Here is a 25,655-nt window from a genome sequence, read left to right as displayed (position 1 = left end):
TGTAACTTTATTCACATAACATTAAAATGTCAGCATTAAGATTTGTGTCAGTGGATTGACGGAGTAAGGCAAGGGAACGCATGGGTGATCTGCCAACAGGGTGACTTCTAGCAGGACTTTTTATGCAGAAACTGGATTCTGTTTAGGTGTTAGCCACATGAAGAAAACCCAAAACATTGCATAGTGGCCAGCCCATTGGTCAGGCATGAACCAATGACCAACTACCAGTGTTCAATGCAGGGCTGTGGAGTTGGTAAAAAAACACTTGACTCCGACTCCCGATAATTTTAGTAGACCGACTCCGACTCCAGCAAAATTACCGTATATCTCGGCAGATAAGACGATAGTTGAATCATAAAAAAAGGCCTCCAAAATCCAGGGTTGTCTTATAGGTCAGATACAAAAAATTAGGTTGTCATTGTTGATAGTGATGTCCTCGTATTGTCTTGATTTTTGATTGTGAAAATAATCCTGGGCTTGTGTGATTATATAAAGTATACTGTACTTATGTTAATGTATAATCAAATATGAATAGATAATCATGATTTACCCATATTTTGTGTATTTGCTAGGCTCAAAGACCGAAATTCCTCATTGAGCGAAAAAACAACCACAACATATTGTGACTAATTCAAAACGGCTACAACATGAAATTCAGCCATGTAATGTATATTAATTACATAGAAATGTATCATCAAATTAGTAAAGAGAAGACTGAAAAGAAAATCTTCCTTACTTTATTCTATGTTGATAAGTCCTTGAAGCTTGATTCTACTTGCAAATTTCCAGCAACAGCAGCTGGTGATGGTGATGGTTACTATGAAACAGTGGTCTTATTGCTATGGAAAATTCTGAGGCATCAAATATTTGCTTATACTGCTAGGAGTTTAATTACATCAAGAAAGTGTTGCACCAATATGTATAGCATAGCAAGTTGATAAATAAGTTGATTTATTTATTTGAAGCAAGTGTGATGAAGTACTACATAGGCTTTAAATAAGAATGATATTAAAGAATATCTCTTCCTTCTATAGAATATATTAGGAAATTGCAAGCATTAACGACGTGAACTTTGCCTATAAACATAACAATGGTATTCAGGCTATTAAGCAACAATAAATATCCTCGTAATATTTCCAATATTTTTGGTGTTTATTTTTATTCAGGACAACCAATTGATCACTACATTGAAATACATTGGCACAACTACAAGAGAGTTAAGGAATGTAAATGGTCTGTGAGTAAAGATCTCAACTGCACTGCTCTATTGGCATACATTAATGAACCTGATATTGAAGTCCTTTGGGATACTGCTAAAAATTATAAGAGCAGTGACAGATGTTTATAACTTAAAATTTTTAAAGGAATACATTAATTTTTGAGATGAAGTAACTTTATCTACAGTCTGGAAATCTTTTTACACAATGTAGCATTATATCTAGTGAAATGTATTTAACAAACAGGTCATATAATTTGTCTTTGTATGTATTTTTATATGTATAAATAATAACAACTCAAAGCCCGATGCATATAATGAAATAACCAAGGATTGCCTTAAATATCGGGCTAAAAACTGGTAAATTAAATGATTAATATAAAGTAATTTGACATTAGAGGTAGACATTAGGCACCATCTCTTAACTAAATTAATAATTATAATTTAAATAAATTATTAAATAAATTTAGAACCTTCTGGAATAAAAGAACTGACTAGGGGCTTGCCATGTGGCGTGCTTGCCAGTTATGCCATCTGGACCCCGAGCAAGTCTCCACTTCCAGAGGTATATTAATTTAGATATAACCTTACTTGGTTAAATACAGCACTGGCTGGAGACGTCTCCAATGTCCAAGGCCTAAGAACGTGTCTACTGTCAAATTACTTTATATCAGTCACTTAATTAGCCAGTTTTTAGCCTGATATTTAAGGTGATTGTTGGTTATTTCATTATATTTATATATTTCCTTCTTAAGTACAGTATGTTAATTTATTGTTAACCCTTCAATATTACTTATAAGTTATAATGAGTTTCATTTTGCATGTATGCAATTGATGTTTGAAATGTTATATTTTGTCAAATAATTAAAATTGTTTGTATGTATTGTTGTAATAAGCACGTGGTGATAGTCGATTTTCTTCACAAAGAGACAGGTATATAAAACAAATAAGCCGTGCTTTATTTATATTTCTGTGAACATATACAGGAAAGGTTCTTGTTGATTCCGACCTCCTGATTCCTTACTTTCAACAAAAGAACAAAACAACACCTATTTCGATTCACAGTCGAGCAAGACTTTTGCGATACAAAGAGACACTTAATTTCTAACTTAAACCTACTTATATCTAAAAGGGAAAGGAAGGGAAAAGATAGATTAGAATGGAAAAAACAGAAATATAATTTTAGGAAGGAATGGGTACCCGAATTGGAAATTGAGGTGGCGGCTGCTGGATGACTTCGTCTTGGGAATTTTCCTCTCTTTTGGGGACAGATCGCATGCGAGACTCGATACAAAACAAATGTCTTTTATCTTTGGCCTACCAATGTCTTTATTTACGCTATTTCTTTTGTACGTGCTCTTCGTAACTCTTTCAGTCGAAGCAACACCGACTTGGAGACTTCTCTCTGACTGTCCTCCTTCTTCTAGGTCCAAAACCAAAAGTGGCTCACTCCTCTCTCACTTGCCCTCTGGGCTTTTTCTTAATCTTTGTCCCTAATTAGGTCACCGACCACCCACACTTGGAGGAAAGTACCAGAAAGTATAGACAAAGGAACACAGAACAAAGAAAGAGGGAAGGATAGAAAAACATACATATATATATATCTAAAAAAAATAACAAAAATATATTGGTGTATCACCACAGTATTCTAATATATTCTGTTCTTTTATTTGGTTTGAACATAGCCATATTTTAGCTCAATAATTTGGCTTTTGTGTGACTTTGAGTACAAATGTAATTCTTCACAAGGGATAATTTCCATTGAAACAGGTAAATTTACTTTCTCTATGAAATGTAAAGGTTTATCTTCGCCTACAAAATCACCCAGGAGTTATGTGATGATAATTGTTAGTTTTCATGGCAGATTGTTCCCTATATGTCATAAATCATGATACTAATCAATGAACCACTATAAACTATGAATACTATCTTTTCCCATTAATAATTGTTTCCACCGGGAAGTTGTTTTGTTCCTATGGAACAAAACAATGTTATGGCTTTAGAAAATTCACTAGTAATCTGCTGCTAAAGATTTCGTTGTTCTTGGAATAGACCTATATATTTTGGAAAAATGGCAAAGTTTCCACACTTGTTACAAAGTTTATCTTTCTTTTTTGTTAAGCAGCTTTTGGAGACACAATTTTCACCACAACAATCACACTATACAGAGCCCATCATCATAGTTTCTTTGTTTTCTTACTTGACTGATTTCTTGTCTTTTTGTAGTTAACTACTCTGATAATGTTTTTAGAGATTCTGTACGTTATGTATTTATTTGCACATTCCTCACTTTGTGCAAGAGTAAAACCTTGTGTCTAAGTTTATTTTGAATTCCTTAGTAGTTTTCTGTGAAGTGAGTTGCTTTGACAGTGTTTAATAATTTGGTTGACAGTATAGTTGGTGCAACTAGAGTTGGCCGTTGGTTGTTTCATTTTTTGCATCTTTAAGGAGTGAAAGAATTGTTTATGAATACACATATACTCCCTTGGGCTTTATTTTGTCTTTAAAAGGGATCTACTGTGTATGGTTAATTTAGTTGATTACATTGGGCATTATCATCTTCCATTAGATATTTATATTTATTAAAAATTAAGGAAAAAAAGACATATCATCATATCAATCTTCCCTACAGCACACTAAAATGAACCAACCCAATGGCCAACTATAACTATTTTTGTCCATTCTCCTGAATAAATTTTAAAAAACTGGGTACTTATTTATAGACCACTCACCAAATAAACCATTACTAGTTCATAACCAAACAGAAAAAATTTTTGCTACGAACGTTTTCATCTATATGTAATAGACATCCTTGGGTATTGACAATATCGAACTAACGGCTAGTAGAATAGAATGTTTTTTAAAAGTTCCAATTAACTACGTAATTCGAATATGTTGCATTAAAATTTAAAATACGTAAAATATTTGAAACATATCCGAATAAATCAATTAATTTCACGTAGATTATGACATAAGTATCTTACGTAATTTAAACCATCTTTGATGTGCGTTTCAATGATTGGGATATAGTTCAAAAATGGTGCACCATACAGTGGAAAGTTCTTCGTTTCTTTGAAGTTAATACCGACCCCTCGTTAAATTGCCCGATAGATCTCCAGCGATTCGAGGTACTTGAGTTGTGTCTTATCTGATACTCTGTGTAGTAATTTAGCATTCTGTAGTTCAACGTGAACATCCTGAATATTCGCATATGTCGCTAATGCCGTCGTGGTCAGCTTTTTTCTTATGGAGTATTCATGTTCTTTCATCCTCATGGTGAGACTTCTTGCCATTGCTTCCAATGTATGTTAATGGGTAGTTAACCTGGTCATCTTGAAGAGGAACTGCACAAACCCCTGGAGAATTAGAGTCATCTATATGGTCTTTATCATTTCTGATCAGAGAGAAGACTGTTGGAGATTCTTGATATGCTATGTGTATTTTAGTGATCCTTGCAATTTCTCTATATATATTAGAAAGTGTTTCGATTGTATGTGATAACTCTCATCTGTTCATCTTGTGGAATATTCCTCTCTCTCTCTTATTTATATATTGTTTTATGAGGCTTGACCAAAGAGGATGCGTATCCATGTTGTGTTGCAAGGCCCTTGATCCTTGACAATTCGTCTTCCTTTTCATTTTGCTCCGAGCAACATGTGTGCGCCCTTTTTACCAAAGCTCAAAAAGCAGAGACTTTGTAACAGTAAGGGTCATGCGAAAGGTTAGGAATAAGTAGAGGTGTATACGACTCTTTACGGAACACACTGGTGGAAAGATGACCATGCTCCATTTTGATGGCAATATCCAAAAAATGCACCGTCGTCTGACACTCCTGTTTAAGTTTCAATGACAAGCCATAGGGGTTATCGTTAAAATACTTAAGTACCAAGTCAAGATTAGGTATCTTCTTTCATACGATGAGGATGTCATTGATGTAGTACCTGACATACAATGTTATGTCCTCTTGAAATTTACGTAATATGGTATTCTTGTGTTTTCTGATGACCAATTCACAGAGTGTTCCTGATATTGGGCTATATATTCTCTTGAATTGCAAAATAGTGCCTGGTGTCAGAATTGAATAACAGTGATCTGTGCTTTTATTTTCCTTTTGCCTTATAGTTCAAAACATAGGCTGCTTGTATGTGAAATTTCATTTTTCATCCAAATTTATCTTCAAATTTTTGTAGTAGTTCTTGATGATTGTGTTTAAATTCAGTATTTTAAACATTTTAAATGTTCTTTTTAACTCTCTTTTACCAAGTACAGTTAAAAGTTAATTCTTTGCTCTGTCATCTAAGGCAGCAGCTCTATAACAGGCAATTTTTTTTTCTCACTTCTGAACAAACTGCTTCATTTTTACTAGATCTGGAAAACTTATGGATTAACAGTATTATTAGTCAAACTGCCATAATAACTGAGTGATTGAAGATCATATGTTAAGTTTATTATTGGTAGGAAGTAAGCAAGTCCTTTATTTTAGTTGTTTATCCTTATCACCAGTGTGTTGTGGGAAATAATCTGAATGCAACTTGAAAATAACATTGACATATTAACAACAACGCATCTTTATAATTGCTGTACACTGATCTAGGTCCACACTGCACTCTGTTATTTACTCCCAAAATCAGTTATGATTTCTTGGATATCATATCCTCAAACTTCAGTCATTTCTGTCTATTACAAATCAAATTGACATGAGTGACAAAGCTAAGGTAATACTCATTGATGACTAATTGGTTGGCTTAATGATTTCTGACAATTGTTGAAGTCAAAAGAGAAGATTGTTCAAACAAGTCATTGATGTAGATCATTATTGTCATTTTGCCACCCATAAGATTTAGTCTTTAGTTACAATAATGGTATCAACCAATTGACAAAAGCTTTTCCCAGTTTCTTAAGATACTTAACAAGGTTGACAAAGCTTAATAATGGGCATCAAAGAAAGAAAGGAAGACTGCAGCTTTATCAAAAAAAATTATGGTGATTTAGATGAAAAAGAAAAATAGAATGAAATTTTGCTTCTATCAAGTTTATACAAGATTTAATTTTTTTCATTATAATAATTGTTCTAATCCATTTAACATCAAACAGTCAATATTTTTGTCTCAAATTTGTATTGTAAGAACATGTTATACAGAGTATGGAAATTTATAAAATAAAGATTAGGCATAATGTGAATTGTGCATATTCTAAAAGGAAAATTAACTAGCAACACAAACTTGGTTTTATAAGGAAGCATAGAAGCCAGTTTGTTCCAATAGAAAGAAATTGTTAGGTGGTGTAATTTCCTTCATGAAAGAAACCAAAAACAAAAATATTGGAGCATTTGTTATATACTGTTCTGATGAAACAGACTAACCCGGACATTTGTATTTCAGAACTTTCGTGTTTACTAGCCGTTCTGGAAGGAGAGACTCCATCTTCTGAACTGACTCCCGAGTGCAAGTCCATTCTGTCCAAACGAGTGGAGATGTTCGAATATGCTGCTCAGGTAAGTCCTTTTTTCTTTTTGTAAGAAGGCAAGAAACTTCACCACCTGAACTCTTATGAGTAGGTTTAAAGATGATGCCAAGTTGCGTATGCTAGGTGAATTGGGTTGAGTCATATGTAATGCTGTTTTATTCCAAGCATTGTTTTCATGCTATAGCATAACTTGTATGATACACTAATCAGCTCAAGTGCTAATTTTTTAATTACGTAATGGTTTTAATAATGATTTTTGATTATTTTTAAAAAAGTTAAATTATTACTGACAATTAAAATGAGCTGCTCAACGGAAGGTTAAAGACATATAGTGTTATATGAATTAAAAATATAACATTGTAGTTACAACAATAAACAACTATAAGTTAATATGGAGTATGTATGACAATGCCAGTTTAAAAATCAGAAAATGTTGGTATTGGTTCAAAAAATTTAAGGATGAGAAATTTCAGTCTTGAAGATGAACCTCACTCTGGATGTCTTAGAAAATGCTGAAATTTCTGCAGTAGTGGAAGCTAATTCAAAACTGTCTAGATAAGAAATTGCAGAAAATCTTGAAGTGTCGCAATCAACAGCAATTAGGCAATTGCACCAACTAGGAAAGATAAACAAGTGTGGAATATGGATTTCACATGACCTTACTGAACAGAATTATCCAAATTGATTATTTATATGAATTTCATTTTTTGATAGGTAATACCAAAACCCATTTATGGACAGAAGAGTTACTGGGAATGAGAAGTTAGTATTATATGCTAGCATAGTTTTAGTTCATTAAAACTTAACATTTGATTTTAGTCACCAAAATAGTTTTTAGTATTAAAACCAAAACTACATATACGTAATGACTAAAACTAAAATTTAGGATTGTGGCTGAAACTATGTTATAAGCTAATGTTATTTCTAAAGGAGTGTGTTAGGTGCAAAGACTATGACAGCTCCAGAACCAAACATGGTCAAAATCTTGAAAAGGTATCGTTATATAAACATCTTAACTAACCGATACAGTGCAATAACACACCTCCAATTTCTGTATATCGTCGGGCTATAATTTGATGATTATAATTATAAATTACTAATGAATTTGACCCTAGAGGAAAGTGTAAGGCACCATCTCGTATTAAACAGGATGAGGGTGCCGAATGCATCTCCAGTTGGCACCGTAGTAACCAACAATTGTTATAGCATAATGTTAAATACTGGAAGAAAAGATCGGGACTGGAGGTCCAAGTAGTGTAACTGGAAATGCATTTGCGGGTTTGAGTCCCGTTCCAGGCTGATTTTTTTTTTTTTTTTTTCATCCCGTTTAATCTAAAATTATTTAATTATTATATTATTAAATTTAATAATTATAATCTAAATTATAATTATTAAATTTAATATGAGTTGACACCTAACTCCTTCCTCTAGGGTCAAATTCATTAGTAATTTATTATAATTATTATTATTAAATTATAGCCCAATGATATACAGCAGTTGGAGGTGTGTTATAGTTATTGCTATGAGTTGAATACTGCATTTTGAGTTGTTGAATCCAAATGAAACAGTTGTGGTATTGTTTGTATTGAAATGAGAAATACACAAGGTATAATTTTCAAAAAACGCAAAGAAAAAACCTTATTTCGTATTTTGAACAATAATTTAGCAGGTTCCAACTCCAAGACAATTCCCTCACAATTCCCATTGTTCATGATACAATTATATACAGAACCTCATGGTATAAAATTGGTTCCATCACAATCCTTGTGTCCCAGAAATAACAAATGTAACAGTTTGGGACTTTACAAGCACAGGTCGCATCCTAAGCTAATCTTAACCTACTTACGACTAAAATAATATGACATATATATACAAATAGAGGAAGGAAGAAGAGATCTAGGACAGGGATACCCAATTGTCTTGAATGTCTCCTTTGCACATGGATCGGATCTAACTTTTTTTGTCTCAGTTAATGTTCTCTCTCTCTGAACTTCTCTGCGATTTTGGGATGTTCTTTCTGAAAACACCTCAAAGACACGAAAATTGTCTCTCTGTGTGTTCCTAACTCAAACACCACTTCCTCATGCTCTTGTCGTCTGCCAAAAACAACCAAAAGTCCCTTCTCAACATGTTTGGCCTCCTTGGTGTTTACCCAGAAAGTGCTTAACTCACCCCTGCTTTCCCCTCAGGGCCTTTTCACTTCCTATTGTTCTTACTCAGGGCCGCCGCTAGCTGTTTAAACGCCCGCGTGCAATACTGATTATGCCGCCCCCTGGTTAACTACGACTACCTACACTAAGCTAGCCAGAAAGGCTCTTTAGTGTTGTCTCATAAGGGTGTGAAAAAAAAGAAATACTTGACAAAGAAAAACTATTTATTTTTATTACTAAATTATTTTTGTATACTTAAGTGTAAAACTATATAAATATTTATCTACAGAAATTGAACTCTTCTTGTCTTTATGTTTGCGAAATCTGCTATCAATTTTCTTGTATCCAAGCTGTCTAATATTTCATGTTCAATTGAAACTATAGCTAAATTGCTTAGTCTTTGCTGGTGCATTGTTGATCTTAAATAGTTTTTTATAATTTTTAACTTTGAAAAGGACCTTTCACCAAATGCAACTGAAACTGGCAATGTAAGTAATATTCTTAGAGCTATTGCTGTGTTTGGAAATGTGGAAATTAGGTCATTGGTAAAAAGATATTGTAATAGGGTTTGTGGATTATTAGACTGGTTTTCTGGAAAATGCAACTTCAAAGCATTGATTTCATTAAATAAATCCATACCGTCAATGTCTGTTTCACCACTCGAATCGTCTTTAAGCTTCAGATTTAAATCTTTACAATGTTTCATTAATTCATCATTGGAGTAATTAAATAAGTTATTGCTAAAAAAGCCAAATACGTCGGTAAATGTTTTTAACTCTTCGAATCTATCCTTTAAAGAAGTTAATGTCTGATCTAGGATTCTAAAAAAAACTCTACTTTGTATTTGATTTTGGGGTCTAGTAAAACTTCATCACTATGTTCATATTGAATTTGTGTTGGTTTTCCTTGGACAAATTGTGTTTATTGGTGGGAAATCTGTTTCTACGTTGAGTTCGTGAGCCACATTGCTAGCTTCTTCTAACACCCTTTCAAAGTGTTCATCCGTGCGATATTCTGTGAACTTATCAACCAACTTATTTAACAAATTTATGCAAATTTGAGTATTTATTATGGGACTTTGCATCATTTTGCTCAGAGCATTAATTTCGTTTAAAATATCGAACCAAATTACAACCGAGCAAATAAATCTATAATTTTGGATGTTCAAAGCAAGCGAATGAGCTTTGTGAGATGTAGTACAATCCCATTCCGACGAATTATCAGATATTTCCAGCAAAGCATCAAATATTTTTTCGAGGTGATACCGTAATGGTTTGACTGCATCGATTCTGCTTGACCACCGCGTGGCACTTAAAGCTTTTAATTTGAAATCTGGTAAATGTTTGACAATTATCGACCACCTTTTTGTAGACGATGAAAAGAAAACGTAAATTTCTTGAATTATATTAAAAAAATTCACAGTTTCGTGCGTAATATTTGCTGCATCATTGACTACTAAATTGAGACTATGAGCCGAGCATGGAACGTAAAATGCGCGATTATTCATTTCCAAAATTTTTTTTTGCAATCCATTGCGTTTTCCACGCATATTAGAACCATTATCGTAACATTGACCGCGTAAGTTTTGAATGTCGAGATTTAAATGTGAAAATAAATCCAAAACAAAATTTAATAGACCTTCACCTGTGGAGCTGGTGATCGGACAGAATCCAACGAAATTTTCGCATATCGCAACATTTTTAGTTTCATTGTTTAAAAGAACATGCCTGAGTACAACTGTAATTTGTTCTGTGTGACTTGCATCTGGTGTGCAATCTAATATGATGGAGAAATATTTTGCTTTTCTGACTTTGTCCAGTCTATAATTTTTTATGGTTGTGCCGAGTAAATCAATGACTTCATTCTGAATTTGATCTCCTAAATAATGAGTCATATGACTCGAATCAGATTTCGAGGATTGAATTCTGTGAATATGTTCCTGCATGACTGAATCAAAGGATGCTATCATTTCGATTGCTTTTAGAAAATTACCATTATCATGCTCATATAATGTTTTTGACGCGCCCCGAAAAGCCAGATACTGATGAGATAAAAACTTAATAACGGATATGATTCTTTCTAATACATCACACCATTGTTTTTTTTAAATTCTAATAGTCTCAGTTGCATTTGATTTACAGTAGTTTTATTTTTTAACATATTATTCAATTGTACCCACGATTTCACATTTTCACTGTGGGAAACGCTTGTTTCGTGTCTTTTCAATGTTAATGATAAATGCTGCCAATCAGAAAAACCGTTCAAAGCAGACAAACTACTTACAGTTTTACCAAATATTTCACAACAAAAACAATAGACTGAATCTTTTGAAATAGAGTAAACAAGCCATTCTCTGTTAATTTTTTCTCCATTGGGAAGATTTCTAGAATAATAATTGTTTGCAAATTTTCTTCCAGCGTCATTAGCTGGAAAATTGTAGTTAAACACCTATATGGGACCACGACTAACCAAAATATTAATAAGATCATTAGTCATGCCAGCAGGCCACAAACCGGGATCATTACCACAATCTAAACTGCTACATATCAATGGCGACGCTAAATTGCTTACAGGTTCTTCAGTAGTACCTTCTCTTGTTTTAGTTTTTCTGGAGTCTCCTTCTGAAGAAGGACTACAACATACAAATTTTTCTTCAGATACCTCCATAGCTTCTGGATTTAAAGCTGTGCTTGTTGAAGCTACGTAAATATTTTCTTGACATTCCATTTCCTTATTTTCTGGCTTGCTTAAAAATTTCATTATAGAACTAGCCAGTTTTTCTTTCTGTACCTCCTTTTCTCGTTTTTGTTGTCGAAATTGTGCTCCTGAAAGTTCTTTCCTTTTCTGCGGTTCCTGAAAATTTTTGTAAACTAAATATTTTTTAAAGTTTTTAATACAATAATATGCAAACATAACTAATTTAAAAGGAGAACTATCAGGAATAAGTAGGCTTTTCTAGTTTACGAGTAATAATTGTGATATTCTGGTCACTCCTTTTCTTTTTTGTTGTATCGATCTCTTCCTAGCCCTAACAAAAAAAAAAAAAAAAAAGGAATAGTCTACAATCAACAATCAAAACTCTCTCTTCGGGTTAAATGTGACAGCCTAGGCCCTAGACCTATAAAAAACCATAATGCGATCAACGATAAAGTCAACAAGGCGAACACTGACGTTTAAAGGAAAGTTTAAAACAAGCGGCGCTTCTCACCTCTCCTTTAGCTGCACGTGGCATGTGTCTGCGAAAACCTGTACAATAGCCAAAACAACCTAGTAATAAATTGCCTCGCTCGTCGACCAACACGATATTTAATATAAACAATCTAGAGACTGTTGTTAAATCTGGGAAAATATTGTCAACTATACAATAATTAATGGGAGAGAACTGTCGAATTCGTCAGAATTTATATCGCAAAAGGTCATCTTCAAGAAACTAACGTCAACAATCCGGCCCAAACAATACATCGGCAACATTCCGTACTGGCTGGATTTAGATCCGGCACCGCTAACAGGTGTCCATATAAATCGTCAACTATATGAGAGTTATCGTCCTCCTAAAAAAATTGTATAAAAAGGGCTAGCACCCGATTGTCGGGGGGGCGTCTAAACAACAGACAGCGGCTGGTCAACATCATTAACTCCGTCTACTCTACGCAACACAGACGACAACGAATAGCGAGGTAAATCTATCCTCTTTGCGTAAACCTCCCTCTCCCGCCCTCAATTGACCGAGAGTTAGTTAGATTAATTTGGAAGATAAAAAGGGATTAGATCCCTTAGATGTCGCGAATGCCGACATCACCCTTCTAACGGCCTATCTTTGTATTTCTCTTTTGAGCTATAATATGTAACCATTTAGTCAATGTTCTTATTAAACTATTTGATAATTTAAGTGAGAGTGATTACTCGTACATCGCCGACACCCTATCGACTTATCCGCGATCTCCCCACTCGATTAACCCTTCCATCTATTGACCACCTGAATAGGCCTCACCGTCCTGCCATCGGAAACGGTTTGGGCGGCGGCGCATAAACCCCGATCCTCACATAATCGACCAACTTAACCATGTAGTTGAGTCTGTAAAAAGTTCATAGAAATTCCGTATAAATGAACTGCAAAATTAACTTTGTATTTTTAAAATACATCGAGTTTTGGCTCAGATGTCTTCTAAGAATTTTGTATAGTCTGTACTGACTACAGTGTTATGATAGGTAAATGTGCACAGAACCCAAAAAGGACCAATGACAAAGAAATATGAGGAAAACAGGATTTATTCCTAAACTAACAGCAATTACATGGGTTCACCCTATACTCGGGTAATAACATAAAAAACAAAGTAACCTAATCCCTTCTCATCCTCACACGTATATAGCGGGAATAAAGCCTTATGCACGTGGTGGTGCACGACAGAGGTAGGTTCACGACAATGGAACACTAAAAACTTAAGTACTACGGTTATAATCTAACTTACAAACTAAGGTTAACCTAGGGAAGAAGGATAGGATAGTGTAGATAATGAAAGATATATAAATGTTCAATAAAAGGGTACTCGGGATACCATTATCTGATTGCCCTGTTAGAGGGGGGATGTATTCCAGTTCTATGATATATATACTTCTAGGTCGGGACCTTCTCTCCTCTTCCGTTGTTGGCTATGTCTCTTGTCGCCCTTCTATTCTCTGCAAGTCTCTCTCTAGTCCGTCTCCGTCCCTTCGCTGGCACGTCTATCTCGAGAATGAAATCCTTTCTTTTCTCCCTCTCTGTCTCAGAGCAAACACTCCCTGCCTTGCCTCATTCTTGTAATGATGTAGCCTCCCCCCCCGAACGAACAGGAAGTGAAGAATGGAAAGATCAAGAAACGAGAAGACAAAGAACACAAGAAAGAGTCATTATTACTAAGCTTACAACTATCGCGTATATACAATAATATGGCATCTTGCCACAACAGAACCCTAACCATGTGCATGGTCAGACTAATAGTGGGGTGTTAAAATTCGAAATATGTTAAACTTAATAGTCATTTGTTTTCTAACTAATTCGTTTTAGGACCAGGTGTTGTCCATGGAAATTTCCAAAATTTACAACTTTTCGGTCACTCTCGTCGAACTGGAAAAATTTCTGTTTTTATTACATCTAATACAGTATTTCGAAGAAATCAGTCCCCACTGTACTCGGCTATAGATTGGTTCTGTTAAGCTTTTGTTTAAGTACTATTTCGGCTCTTTCATCAGGGTTTTGTTTATGTCCCCAATTCCCTAATTGCTTAATTATTTAACTACTACTTAAGAAATAATTCTACTTCTAATTCTACTTAAATTTAACTACTACTTAAGTAGAAATAAGTCGAAACCGGTTACTTTGTACTCGAATATTTGTAGTCTCGGGAAAAAAATGGAAAGACAAATTTTTATGACAAACGGATACATAAATCGTAAATTTATGGAAAATAAATAATAATATAGTAATTGCGCGCCGGTCGGATTTTACTCCATGCGAAGACATTTCTAATGCTAGAGGTAGGATAAGTATTATGACAATAACTTTGAATATTATGTGACCGATCGCTCGATTTGCCGCCCCCTTGGACGTGCTGCCCACGTGCGGTGCACGCCTTGCAAGCCCGGTTACGGCGGCCCTGTTCTTACTGGTCCCACCCTATCGGGGAAGGGTTCCATCTGAATTTCTTGGAAAATGAAACAAAAGAAAAGGAAGAATAAAGGGAAGTGAAAGAATGAAAAGAAAATATCATAAAATTCTATATACTATACAAATGATATGGCAAACAGCCACAGTAAATACTACTGTCAGTAATCAGAACTATGTAAAAAAAATCTCCAAGAAAAATATCCACATCTGACAAATGGGAAAGGCAGAATAAGTACTGCTCTGATGACTTATTTCCGTGGAGAATGCCTTATTTGACAATGATCTGGATATGTTAGAGCATTGTTTCTCGACCTTTTTTGACCCTTGACTCCTTTTAAGCTTAATACAGTGGAACCTCGCTTAACGAGTATAATTCGTTTCAGAGTTGTACTCTGTGAAACACTCATTAAGCGAAACAATTTTTCCCATAAAAATGAATGTAAAATACGATAATGTGTTCCACACCGAAGAAATGCTCAAATGTTTTATGTATAACGGTTATTCAAAAAAAATGTACAGTACAATATACATTGTTAAGAAGCGTGAATCATCATCATCTTTTCTTCTAGCACAAAATGAACCAACCTGGAATGAGAATTCAATTTGCAGAAGACAAAAAAAATCACAAACAGTATGTTTGATAAACACTCCAAACGATATGCCAAATTCTTGGGCTACGTAAAGACTATAATTAAATAATAGAAATTAATTAATTTGACTAGAGGTAGGCAGTTATGCTTCCATCTCGTATTAAATTTAATAATTATAAATAGTTAATTTTTAATTCAGACATTTCTAAAATTTAATACAAGATGTCAGCATAACTGCCTACCTCTATTCAAATTAATCAATTTCTATTATTTAATTATAGTCCTTACATAGCCTGAGAATTTGGCATATTGTTTGGGGTGTTTATTATATAACGGGCTTTGGTTATTGATATTTATAAGTAATATGTGTGAACACAAGTTTGGAAAAGTATGTGATCACAAGTGACACTAAGATGCTCGCAGAACAAGTGCTAAACACAGATTGATGGAGCATGCACACAATTGGGGACTTCCCCTCTCCTTGTCACTCGGTATACGAAACCTCGCTCGTTAAGCAAGGCAAATTTTTACAATTTTGTTTTGCTTTTTATGCAAAATACTCATTGTGCGAGGTGCTCATTAAGCGAGGTTTCACTGTACTTTTCTGTAACTTCCCATAATAGCAGCTGGGGGGAAAAATTTAAAACTAAACATTAAAAATTCCACATTTTATTAAATATTACAAAATGTATTTTTAATTAAAATAATTATAGCTTATTTCTAATTGACTATATATACTGCACATTCATTTTTAAAAATAAAGTGAATGTCAATTTATTACTTTTTATTTGCCTTAGTCTCTGTCCACATTAGTGTTGCCAGACATGTGACAACTAAAATTACTAGATGTAATCATAAATTTTTGGTAAATTGAATTGATTGAAATGCAAACCCTTAAATATCTCCACACAAAGTAAAATGGACTTGCACCACTTCCATAATAAACAAATCCATATATGAGTTATCAAATATACAATTTTGCATTGTAAAGACCATTGTTAACATTAAATTATGAAATTTTCAAATTTTAAATTCAAAACTGTTTGTAAGGCTGTCCCATAAAATTAGAGCTACTTTAAAAGTTCCTATTTAAAAAAAAGTGTGTGTGTAAGGTTTAGCCGATTGGAGTGAAAGAATGTTATGGCGGTCGAGCAGTCAGACTGTCTTGTGGGAATGGACTGACTCACCGAGACAGGTTACCATCGAAAACCGTTTAATAAAAATATAATGATCCTTACAAAAATTCCTGGTGTAAAGAGATTCACGATCCGAATCGTGGAAAATAAAGTTCTTTAAAGTTTGAGAATTCCGTGTCTTCGTTGCTGGCAGTTCGATGTGTCGGTGAACAATCCGTATGCCCCGGGGCGTAGAACACGGCTCGACGGCGATCCCTGGATGAACTGACGAATCTGGAGATTGCTAGGAAACACCACTGTTGATAATGTCTTCACAAAGTCCGAAAGGTCCGTATCCTCAAATATTTCATGGACGCACACAACAAGAGAGGAAACTCACGTATCCAAACAAGACCAACCAAGAACCCATGTCCTTGAGAAACGATGAGTTTTATATCGTTTTCCCCCCATGGCGCCTCTCCATTGGTCTCTCATTGTCAGCTGGTGCCAATTCGAAACCCGATGGAGGGCACGGGAGAGGTCATCATCGCGACAGAACTTGATTCCTCCCTCGTCGCGTATTTCTCGAATTCGTTCTTTTCCATTTATTCTCATGACATGTCTATTCTCATGACATTCCATTAACGAACCTGAAGAAGATCTCGATGGAGATTCGAAAACGTTAGTTTATTCTGTTAATTTTCGTCGCTTGTACCGGAAATTTAAAGGTTGAAGTTGCTGGATTAGACTTTATATGTACCGGTAGTCACGGGTGAAGTTTCTTTTCCATTGTTTAAATATTTCAAAAAACTTCTATTGAACAATGTAGACCTCCAATTTCGTCCCTTTGTGTTGTAAAGGGAGATTTTTAAGCTCCCGTTAACATCTCCTATTCGGACCTCCTAGTCAACCCCTGTTCGGGTCCTCACATGTGTTCTACATAAAACTTTTATTTGGATGCTTTCACTTAAACATAAAGCAAATGTAATCTTATAATATAATTGAGACAGGTTGATAATAATACTGATGATCAGTGGCGTGCCGTGATATTTGATGATAGGGAAGCTGTGTTTCTGAAAGAAGCCGACTTCCAGGGGCAGTCAGTTAATTGCGCGTCAGTGATGGTCTAGGGTCCATTCGTACGTGCGTGGTGGCGGAAAAGACAAAGACGACAAGTATCTGACAAAAGCTGTTTATTTTAACATAAAATAAACATACACTATGTACAAAATAGTGTGCTTTAGGACAATCACCCGTTCGGAGTCCTGGGCGTCGAGGTGGTTCTTCGATGGTCAATCGAAGGTGGTCGGGACAGTGGCGTCGACGAGTCTGTAAGGCACGGGGCGACTTCATTCGTTGGCATTGGGGACACGGTCTAAGTCCGAAGTGGCACGGGTTACAGGTTGGCACAATAGACGAGAAATTGTTCTTTTTGTGCGTTGACACTTGGCGTTTTGGTTATTCGGAACGTTAACAGAGTGCTAGGTGTCCTCGATTGTCGGGGATTATACCAAACTCTGCTTTTTCTTTCGTTCATTTTGATTGGTCGTTCTCCCACAATCACGCTTCCCGAGTGGTTGGTCCCTCGTTACTAAACGTAATGAGATAATTACCCGGAGCGCAAGAAAAGTCAAAAGGGAAGATGAATTCGATCTTCCGTCGATCATATGACGACTTCCTCTGCGATTTATGGTTTCCGCCTGGCAGTTTGATATAAACAATGGGTGTCCGACTACAAAAGACTTTTACCTGTTTTTTTTAAACTGATAAATTTTTTCTAAATTAACCGTTTTTTCGCGTCTTTCATGACGGTTTGGACCCGTCCAGAACCTTGCATTTCCATAAAAATTTTAAATAAATACTGGAAATGACAAAAATAAACAATTTATGTATTTTAGTTCTAAAATACAAATAATACTGTACTGTACATACATAATACAATTGATATGATACAAACTATGATAGAAAAACTTCTATTTTTAATTTTTTATAAACTAACTCTATTTGGCGATTTTTTCGCGAAGTCGTTAATTACTTTATCATAAAAGTTGCTGGTCGTCGATTCTATCAACGTATTTGAAAGCTCTTTTTCTATCGAAAGCAACGCTAGCGACGACAATTTTTCCTCTGAGCCTTACTCTTTCCTCTAGGGTCAAATTCATTAGTAATTTATAATTATCATCATCAAATTATAGCCCGACGATATACAGCAATTGGAGGTGTGTTATTGCACTGTATCGGTTAGTTAAGATGTTTATATAACGATACCTTTTCAGGATTTTGACCATGTTTGGTTCTGGAGCTGTCATAGTCTTTGCACCTAACACACTCTTTTAGAAATAACATTAGCTTATAACATAGTTTCAGCCACAATCCTAAATTTTAGTTTTAGTCATTACGTATATGTAGTTTTGGTTTTAATACTAAAAACTATTTTGGTGACTAAAATCAAATGTTAAGTTTTAATGAACTAAAACTATGCTAGCATATAATACTAACTTCTCATTCCCAGTAACTCTTCTGTCCATAAATGGGTTTTGGTATTACCTATCAAAAAATGAAATTCATATAAATAATCAATTTGGATAATTCTGTTCAGTAAGGTCATGTGAAATCCATATTCCACACTTGTTTATCTTTCCTAGTTGGTGCAATTGCCTAATTGCTGTTGATTGCGACACTTCAAGATTTTCTGCAATTTCTTATCTAGACAGTTTTGAATTAGCTTCCACTACTGCAGAAATTTCAGCATTTTCTAAGACATCCAGAGTGAGGTTCATCTTCAAGACTGAAATTACCTCTCTGGGGGACCTGGGATCGAATCCAGACAGGTCGAAATATCCCCAAGAATTTTTTGGGGTGGATTGTCCGAAAATGTCAGGCCCCGGCCGAATCCATAATGGACTTGCTAAAAGAGGCTCTCTTAGTGCCCACAGAGCAGAGAATTAAAAAATAAATAATTTTGATACTGAATGAAATAGAAAAAAAAAATACAATACACTAACACGAAATACGAACAACTGACGCTTTGTTTCGAGATATGACGAGATATTCCAATAATAATAATAATAGCGTGTGCGCATTCATATGCGATAAATGATTTCATTGATTGACTTTTTTTATTTTAATTCCAGTCATTTAATTATAAAAAATAAATGTGCGGAGTGATACTTTTTAAATTGTTTTTAATGTACTTTAAATAATATAATCTTAAAGAATAGCTTTTAAGTTTTGGAGAAATTTTTTTATGTTGGCACAAAATTGTATTGCGCAATTGACATCTTTCTGCCAGTGTTGGGAAAATTTGATGTAACGTCTATCTTAGACTGGCCCCCTAAATATCGTAAAATGTGTCTACTGTATATACAGGGTGTATCAGAATGACATTTTAAAAATTTGGGGGATTGCAGAGGATGAAATTTTGAACGTTTTGAGCCGGAAATGTGATATAAAGTTTCTACTGGGGTAGGAAGTGCTTGACCGCCCTTTGCTTTGGTAGCTATTCTTCTGTCCATTGAAGTCATGTTACTGTTCTTGACTTCTTCCTCTGGGGTTATGTAAAGTCTCTTGTGTACGCAACACCTGTAGGAACTGTTCATGAGCTTACGGAGTGCATCTTTACAGAATTTAATATCATCAGAGGGGAACGTGTCATCTTACAGAGAGTCAGACAAAACATGGTTTGTCGTTGCACGTGATGTAACGAAGTTCTTCTTCTTCTTCTTTTATCCCTAGCTGGCATTTGGTTGCGGGTGTCTGCGCAACAAGTATGCTGCTGTGTGTGCCGCAGGAAATCGAGCTTTCTCCACAATGCCCCCCCCCAATACCCCGATCCATGGCCGCCGCTTTTGCCTGGTTCAAATCTAGCCGTTGGTTCTTGAGGTCCTTCTCAACGTGTTTGGTCCACGTTTTCTTAGGTGTGGAGTGTTGGATTTTCCACAGAGTAGGTCGCTGACGGAAGAGCAGTTGGTGGGGAATTCGGTTAATATCCATTCGGCACACATGGCCGAACCATCTCAGCTGTCGCTGTTAAATTTGTGTCTTAACAGATGGCTGTTGTTGCCATCTGGCCCAGACGGCATTGTTGGTGATATGATCCCAAAGGGAGATACCAAGAATCTGTCTCAAGCATTTCAATTGAAAGGTCTCAAGTTTGTCCAAGTCTGTCTTAAGCAGGGTCCAAGTTTCTGACCCATAGAGAAGGATCGGTATGACTAGTGTACAGAACAGGCGGATCTTGGTCATCAAAGAGATGTTATTCTTTTTCCATACACACCATTTAAGTGAGGCAAATGCATGGGCTGCCTGTCCAATACGGGCATGAGTTTCTTTTGACGATGCCACTTTCTTCTCCTGGATCAGTGACCCAAGGTATTTGAACTCTTGTACCTGCTCGATTTGGACTCCATAAAGGTAAACAGTTGCCCGCGATCCATGGTGGTCGTCACATTGAACATTTACTCTAAAGTAGTGCAGCCACTACTTTATGTACAGTGTGATTGTGCTCTACTGTTTTGTCAATAAAACTTGTTATAAATACTGTATTCTGCTGTTTCATTCGGCATATCGACTACAAAGTGCAAAGTGCTGTAGAAACTTTATATCACATTTCCGAATAAAGGTTCCTTATATCAAAACATTCAAAATTTTATCCTTCACAATCCCCCAAATTTTTAAAACGTTATTCTGATACACCCTATATATATATATATATATATATATATATATATATATACATACAGGGTGTATAGTAGTCATACAACACAGAAAACGCGTAAGTCCTTGTTATCTGCGATTTGATTTAGTGATGTAAAACAAACAGAAACTCTGCTGCATTATGTGAAAATAAAATGTTTATACGAACGTACAGTGACAAGAAAATTGCCTGAGTGTAGTAAAACACGAGAAATTAATTTACATGTTTTACTACACTTCGTAGTTTCCGAATATATTGTTGAGAAAATGTGCGTACTGCCAATAAAATAAAATGGACATTCTGTTGGAAATAAAAATATTTATCTTCTCTGGAATGTGACAGCTACCAGCTTAGTTTCTGTATGTATATCTTCTGTCGAGTGTCTCTCTTATATTTATGTAGGGAGGCAAAAGGGAGTCCGGAGTGTTACCGGTAAACTAATAATCTGGAACTTCTGGTTTGACGTTAGTACTGGAAGAAATTGTATTTTGCAGGTGGCGCCGGCAGAGACCATCGAAGAGTTGGTGCGCCAGGTGGCCAGTTCTCCAGCCAGGAACTACTTTGCCGTGGTGGCCATGGGTCTGCTAGGAATCATCTTCGTCGGAGGTCTGTTCTGCGGTAGAGTCACCAAGAGAGTGCCCTTCGGAGTCAAGAACAAGTAGAGGCCACACCTCCTATTTATTGCGCAATCTCTGAGAATCTCCGCCTTCCTTCCGGTGGCGGAGAACGTCACCCTTTATTTTTTATAAACCGAAGAGAGTGCCGCTCCGCTCTCTTCGCTCTCTCTCTGTATCTGGCTCCTGCTCCCGCTCCTCCTCCTCAGCTCAGCCCTGGCCACCCGGTGGTCAGGACCTGGGCAAGAGGCAGTCGTCTGGGGAGAGCGGAGGCAGCGGACGCGTGACGCGCACGAACCGGGAAGCTTCGGCGACTTCCCGCTCCGAGCTTTTCCGTTATAAAATAAAAAAATGTCGCCGTCTGTCTGTGTGTTTTTCTTCTAGGTTTTAAGAGTGTGGCTGTTATATAGATTACTCCTTATGGAATTTTGGGACTTTGAGTATATATCTGAACTCGGGACTGAGACAAGTTCAATGATACCCTACTTTTGGACCGGAGACCAAAGATAAGAAAGTTATCAGATTACTGTCATCAAATTTTTGCATTTCACAATGTTCCTGAGTAGTTTGCACTAGATGGTGCTACTAGCAACTACTGTGTCTTCTGTGTAGAATGCAGCTTATTTTCTTTTTTCTATTCGGTCAGGTTAGTCTCCGGTCCAAAAGTAGGGTATCTTTGAACTTGTCTCAGTCCCGAGTTCAGATATATACTCAAAGTCCCAAAATTCCATAGAGAGTAATTTATATAATATCTGAGAGCATTGACACCTGCATCCCTCTGTACCCAATTTGCAGTCGCAGTTGTTAAAGAAAGTTTCGGATAACTGGAACTTTGCCATCGATACCGTACGTTTCCTCCAAACTTGTTTGTGTAGGTTTATTACTAAGGATGCACCGATTAATCAGTGAAATGGGCCGATATCGATTAATCGGTTTGTAAGGTAGCCGACTTCCAGGGGAAAACCGTTAATCACACGTCAGGAAAACCTAGGGTCGAAATCGTATGTGGGTGGTGGCGGTAGGAAACAAACATGACAAGTGTCTCACACAAAACCGTTTATTCTAACAACTAAGTTAACTTGCATATTATCGAGGTACAACACGATCTAGATCGTTACGGTAATATTGGTATGGTGACATTAGGAACGTTCTGGGCTTTTAGGTCGATTTCGGAGAGACACTTTTCTTGTGGCACCGGTGTATGGATGGGTGGGGTCCCGTCGTAGCGGAGGAGGAGTTCTGTCGGCCGCTGTAGGCGGAAGAGTGGGTTTCATGGGATCTTCGGACAGTCTTGACTGGAGCAGACTCGACTGGAGAGGAACCGCCCTTCGACCTTGAGATCCGGGGGTTTTATAAAATTTTTCCGAAACCCGAGACCAATCCGGGTCGAGGGGGGTTGATGGATCCTTTGAAGTCCGTGCTCGTATTGTACGCCATTATGGTCCTCCCTCTGACGTTTTGTCCCCAAGTGGTCTGCCAGATGTCTCTGTGGCTATTTACCCCCCCCCTTTGTTTCCTGATTCCGACGCTCGTACGCGAGCACCTGCACAAAGCTCCTCTCGGTTGACATCCCCCTCGGTCGTTCGTCATCGAGTCGCGTTTGCTTTAGGATAAGTTTTAGGAAAGTTTTGTGTCTGGTTTACATCACCAACACATGTTCCTGACCCGAGTTGACCCTCGAAATTTCCCGACTTTGAAACTTTATAATTATTCACCATTTCTGTGCGTTTTTGCGACCTTTACAGGTTAGAATAATCGACCAATTTTGCATTTTAATATTTTTGTTAGAATTTCACGTATAAGGCTAGTAATAAAAAATAATAAATTTCTGTTATGTACTTATTATATATCACGTGACAAACTGAATATTAAAAAAAATTTTAAGTTATAATATGTATTGATAAAAGAAATAATTTAAGGTGTAATATAACCTATTCAAAGCTATCTCTTTTGTTTAAAGCTTAAACTTTAAATATATAAAACCAATAAAAATTTTATATTCAAATTTTAAAACCCTTAAATTGTGATGCAAAAACGTGAGAATTTCATCATTTTCAGGGCATAGCCTGTTTCTTGCCGGCTCATAAATGTTACCTCCGGTGCTAAAATTCTTTCACTTTCGATGGAAGATGCTGGGGCACTTAGATATTTCACAGCTATTTTGCTAAAATTAGGAAAAAGTTCTTTTGAACTTCACAAAAATGGGTCACTTTGTATAAGAGGTAAATGTAAATATTTTTCTAATTCTTGATCGAAACGTTTGTTTGTTTGTTTCGTTTTTTCTTCCTTTTTAAAAACATGCTCTTATTCATATTTTCGTTTACCAGAAGCTAATTCATCAAATAAATTAGAAAAACTTCGAACTCCATCTTGATCATCTCCAGAAATGGAAGCTTCAGAATTTTAATTCTTCTTGAGATTTTGAATTATCAGCATTATCTAAGCCAGTGGTTCCCAACCTTTTCTAGGATGCGGAACACTTTTGTGAGCAATTTTCTTTAGCGGTACACTTACTTAAGTTAATATGAAATACATAAGCTCGTCATCAGTTATTTTATTAGAATTGAGCAGTTATAATTCAAAATCTCTACTCATATTATTAACGCCAATTCTAAGACAGGAAAAAATATACCTAAATAACTTTAATGGGAAACTTGTGCTTGATGTTTTTTACATATTTCATTCAGTTTTTATCATTGCCTTTATCTTATTCGAAACAGTAGTCACTCCATAAGTACGAGTCGTACATATATATTTAAGTTTATAAAAATTTTATGATTTTAATTTTTTGATATTCGGCGGCTCGAATACGATTGTACACTTTCCGATTTGCGACTAAATCTGCGGAACACTTGGGAGATGCTTACGGAACACCGGTTGGAAACCACTGATCTAAGCTATCGATTGTCCATCTTTTTATTTCCTCTACCATATCTTTTTTTGAAAGTTTATCTTGAATCTAATAAAGATGACAAGCATAAAGACTTGTTTTCTATACAGGTATATCTCGAGTTACGTCATTCTTGAATGTACGTCGTTTGTCAAAAAGTATACGGAAAAATAAAAATCGAGTTTAAGTCATTTTATTGGACTTTACATCCATCCGCCACAAATATCGAAGTCGTAATATCACTAGAAAAGCGTCGAAAGCGCATAAAATCGTATTAAAATATGTACATTAACAGTAAATGTTAATATAATCATCGTAAATCCCGGAGAAGGAAACACGAAAACATTGTGTTTCAGTGTTGTCTTATTTAGCGGTCTTTAAGTGCTCATTATTGGCGTTTTTCACTGTAGTTTCGACTTACGTCGTCTTACGTCGCCTCTCCCGAAACCAATTACCGACGTAAAGCGAGGTATACCTGTATATGCTGAAAATCTTTTTTTTTTTTTTTTAATTTTCTAGTCCTATTGTGGTATTAATGCCACCAAAGGAATTACAGCCCTTTGCTTTTGATGATAAGAATAATTTCAGAGTCTTTATTGTGTGAATTATTCGCATTTTTCACTGGATGCTCGCCCTCTGGTGTTTAAAAACAAAACTATTCTATCTGGGTCGTTTCATTAATTCTTGTGTCTTATCAGCAGTAAAGATGAATAACAATAGAAAAAGCAAAGCTTTTGCGTTTCACGAAAAACAGATGATTATTCGGAAATCGGTCGGTTATATTTATGAGCTTCTCCGAATTGTGAAAGAGTGAATTAGACTTAAGAATTAGTGGTTTCCCGATTGTCCAACTTTACACAAACAAGTTATGCTGTCAATTTTAAAAGATATTTTCTTAAAGTTTAAAATGCCAGTTATTTTGTGTGGGACACAGGGTCGGATTAAAGCATTTCGAAGCCCTATGCTGAATGTAAGTCCTCTTACCAACCCTTCACAATTTTAGAAGTCAATCATAAAATGAAAAGAATTAAATCAGACTATCTCTGTGATTCAATACGGTTATTAGAAGAAAAAGATACGAGGTTTCACTTGTCTTCTGTTTTATAATTGAATTTAATTAAATTTTTATACCCATTCCATTAAAAATCTTTTTAAAATTGGTTATATCATTTTTTTAAAAGACCTTATGTTAATTCTTAGAAAAAAATTAACAAAATACTACACAAAATAAAAAGTAAAGTATATTTTGTTGGTTTGTAAAAAAATGTTTATTA

The 25,655-nt window shown here is 35.6% G+C and overlaps 1 protein-coding gene and 1 long non-coding RNA gene across 2 annotated transcripts in view; one reads left to right on the top strand and one right to left on the bottom strand.

Moving 5' to 3' along the window:
• The window catches only part of Glg1 (golgi glycoprotein 1), a 171,409-nt gene extending 149,556 nt beyond the window's left edge, over window positions 1–21,853 (top strand). The window contains exons 22-23 of the mRNA XM_067289283.1: window positions 6,598–6,710; window positions 21,372–21,853. Coding sequence (XP_067145384.1) covers window positions 6,598–6,710; window positions 21,372–21,539 — 281 coding nt within the window. The 3' untranslated portion in view covers window positions 21,540–21,853. The remainder of the gene's footprint in view (window positions 1–6,597; window positions 6,711–21,371) is intronic.
• LOC136990848 (uncharacterized) lies at window positions 13,929–14,281 on the bottom strand. The gene is made up of 2 exons (XR_010883120.1): window positions 14,142–14,281; window positions 13,929–14,092 (listed from the first exon to the last, which is right to left on the bottom strand). It is a non-coding gene; the product is annotated as an uncharacterized lncRNA (long non-coding RNA).
• Window positions 21,854–25,655: the final 3,802 nt, after the last annotated feature.

The sequence above is a fragment of the Centruroides vittatus genome, unplaced genomic scaffold (assembly GCF_030686945.1).
Source record: "Centruroides vittatus isolate TY-2023 unplaced genomic scaffold, ASM3068694v2 contig_1343, whole genome shotgun sequence".
NCBI lineage: Eukaryota > Metazoa > Arthropoda > Arachnida > Scorpiones > Buthidae > Centruroides > Centruroides vittatus.
The sequence above is the reverse complement of the archived record's forward strand: the minus strand, read 5'-3'. Positions and strand labels throughout refer to the sequence as shown.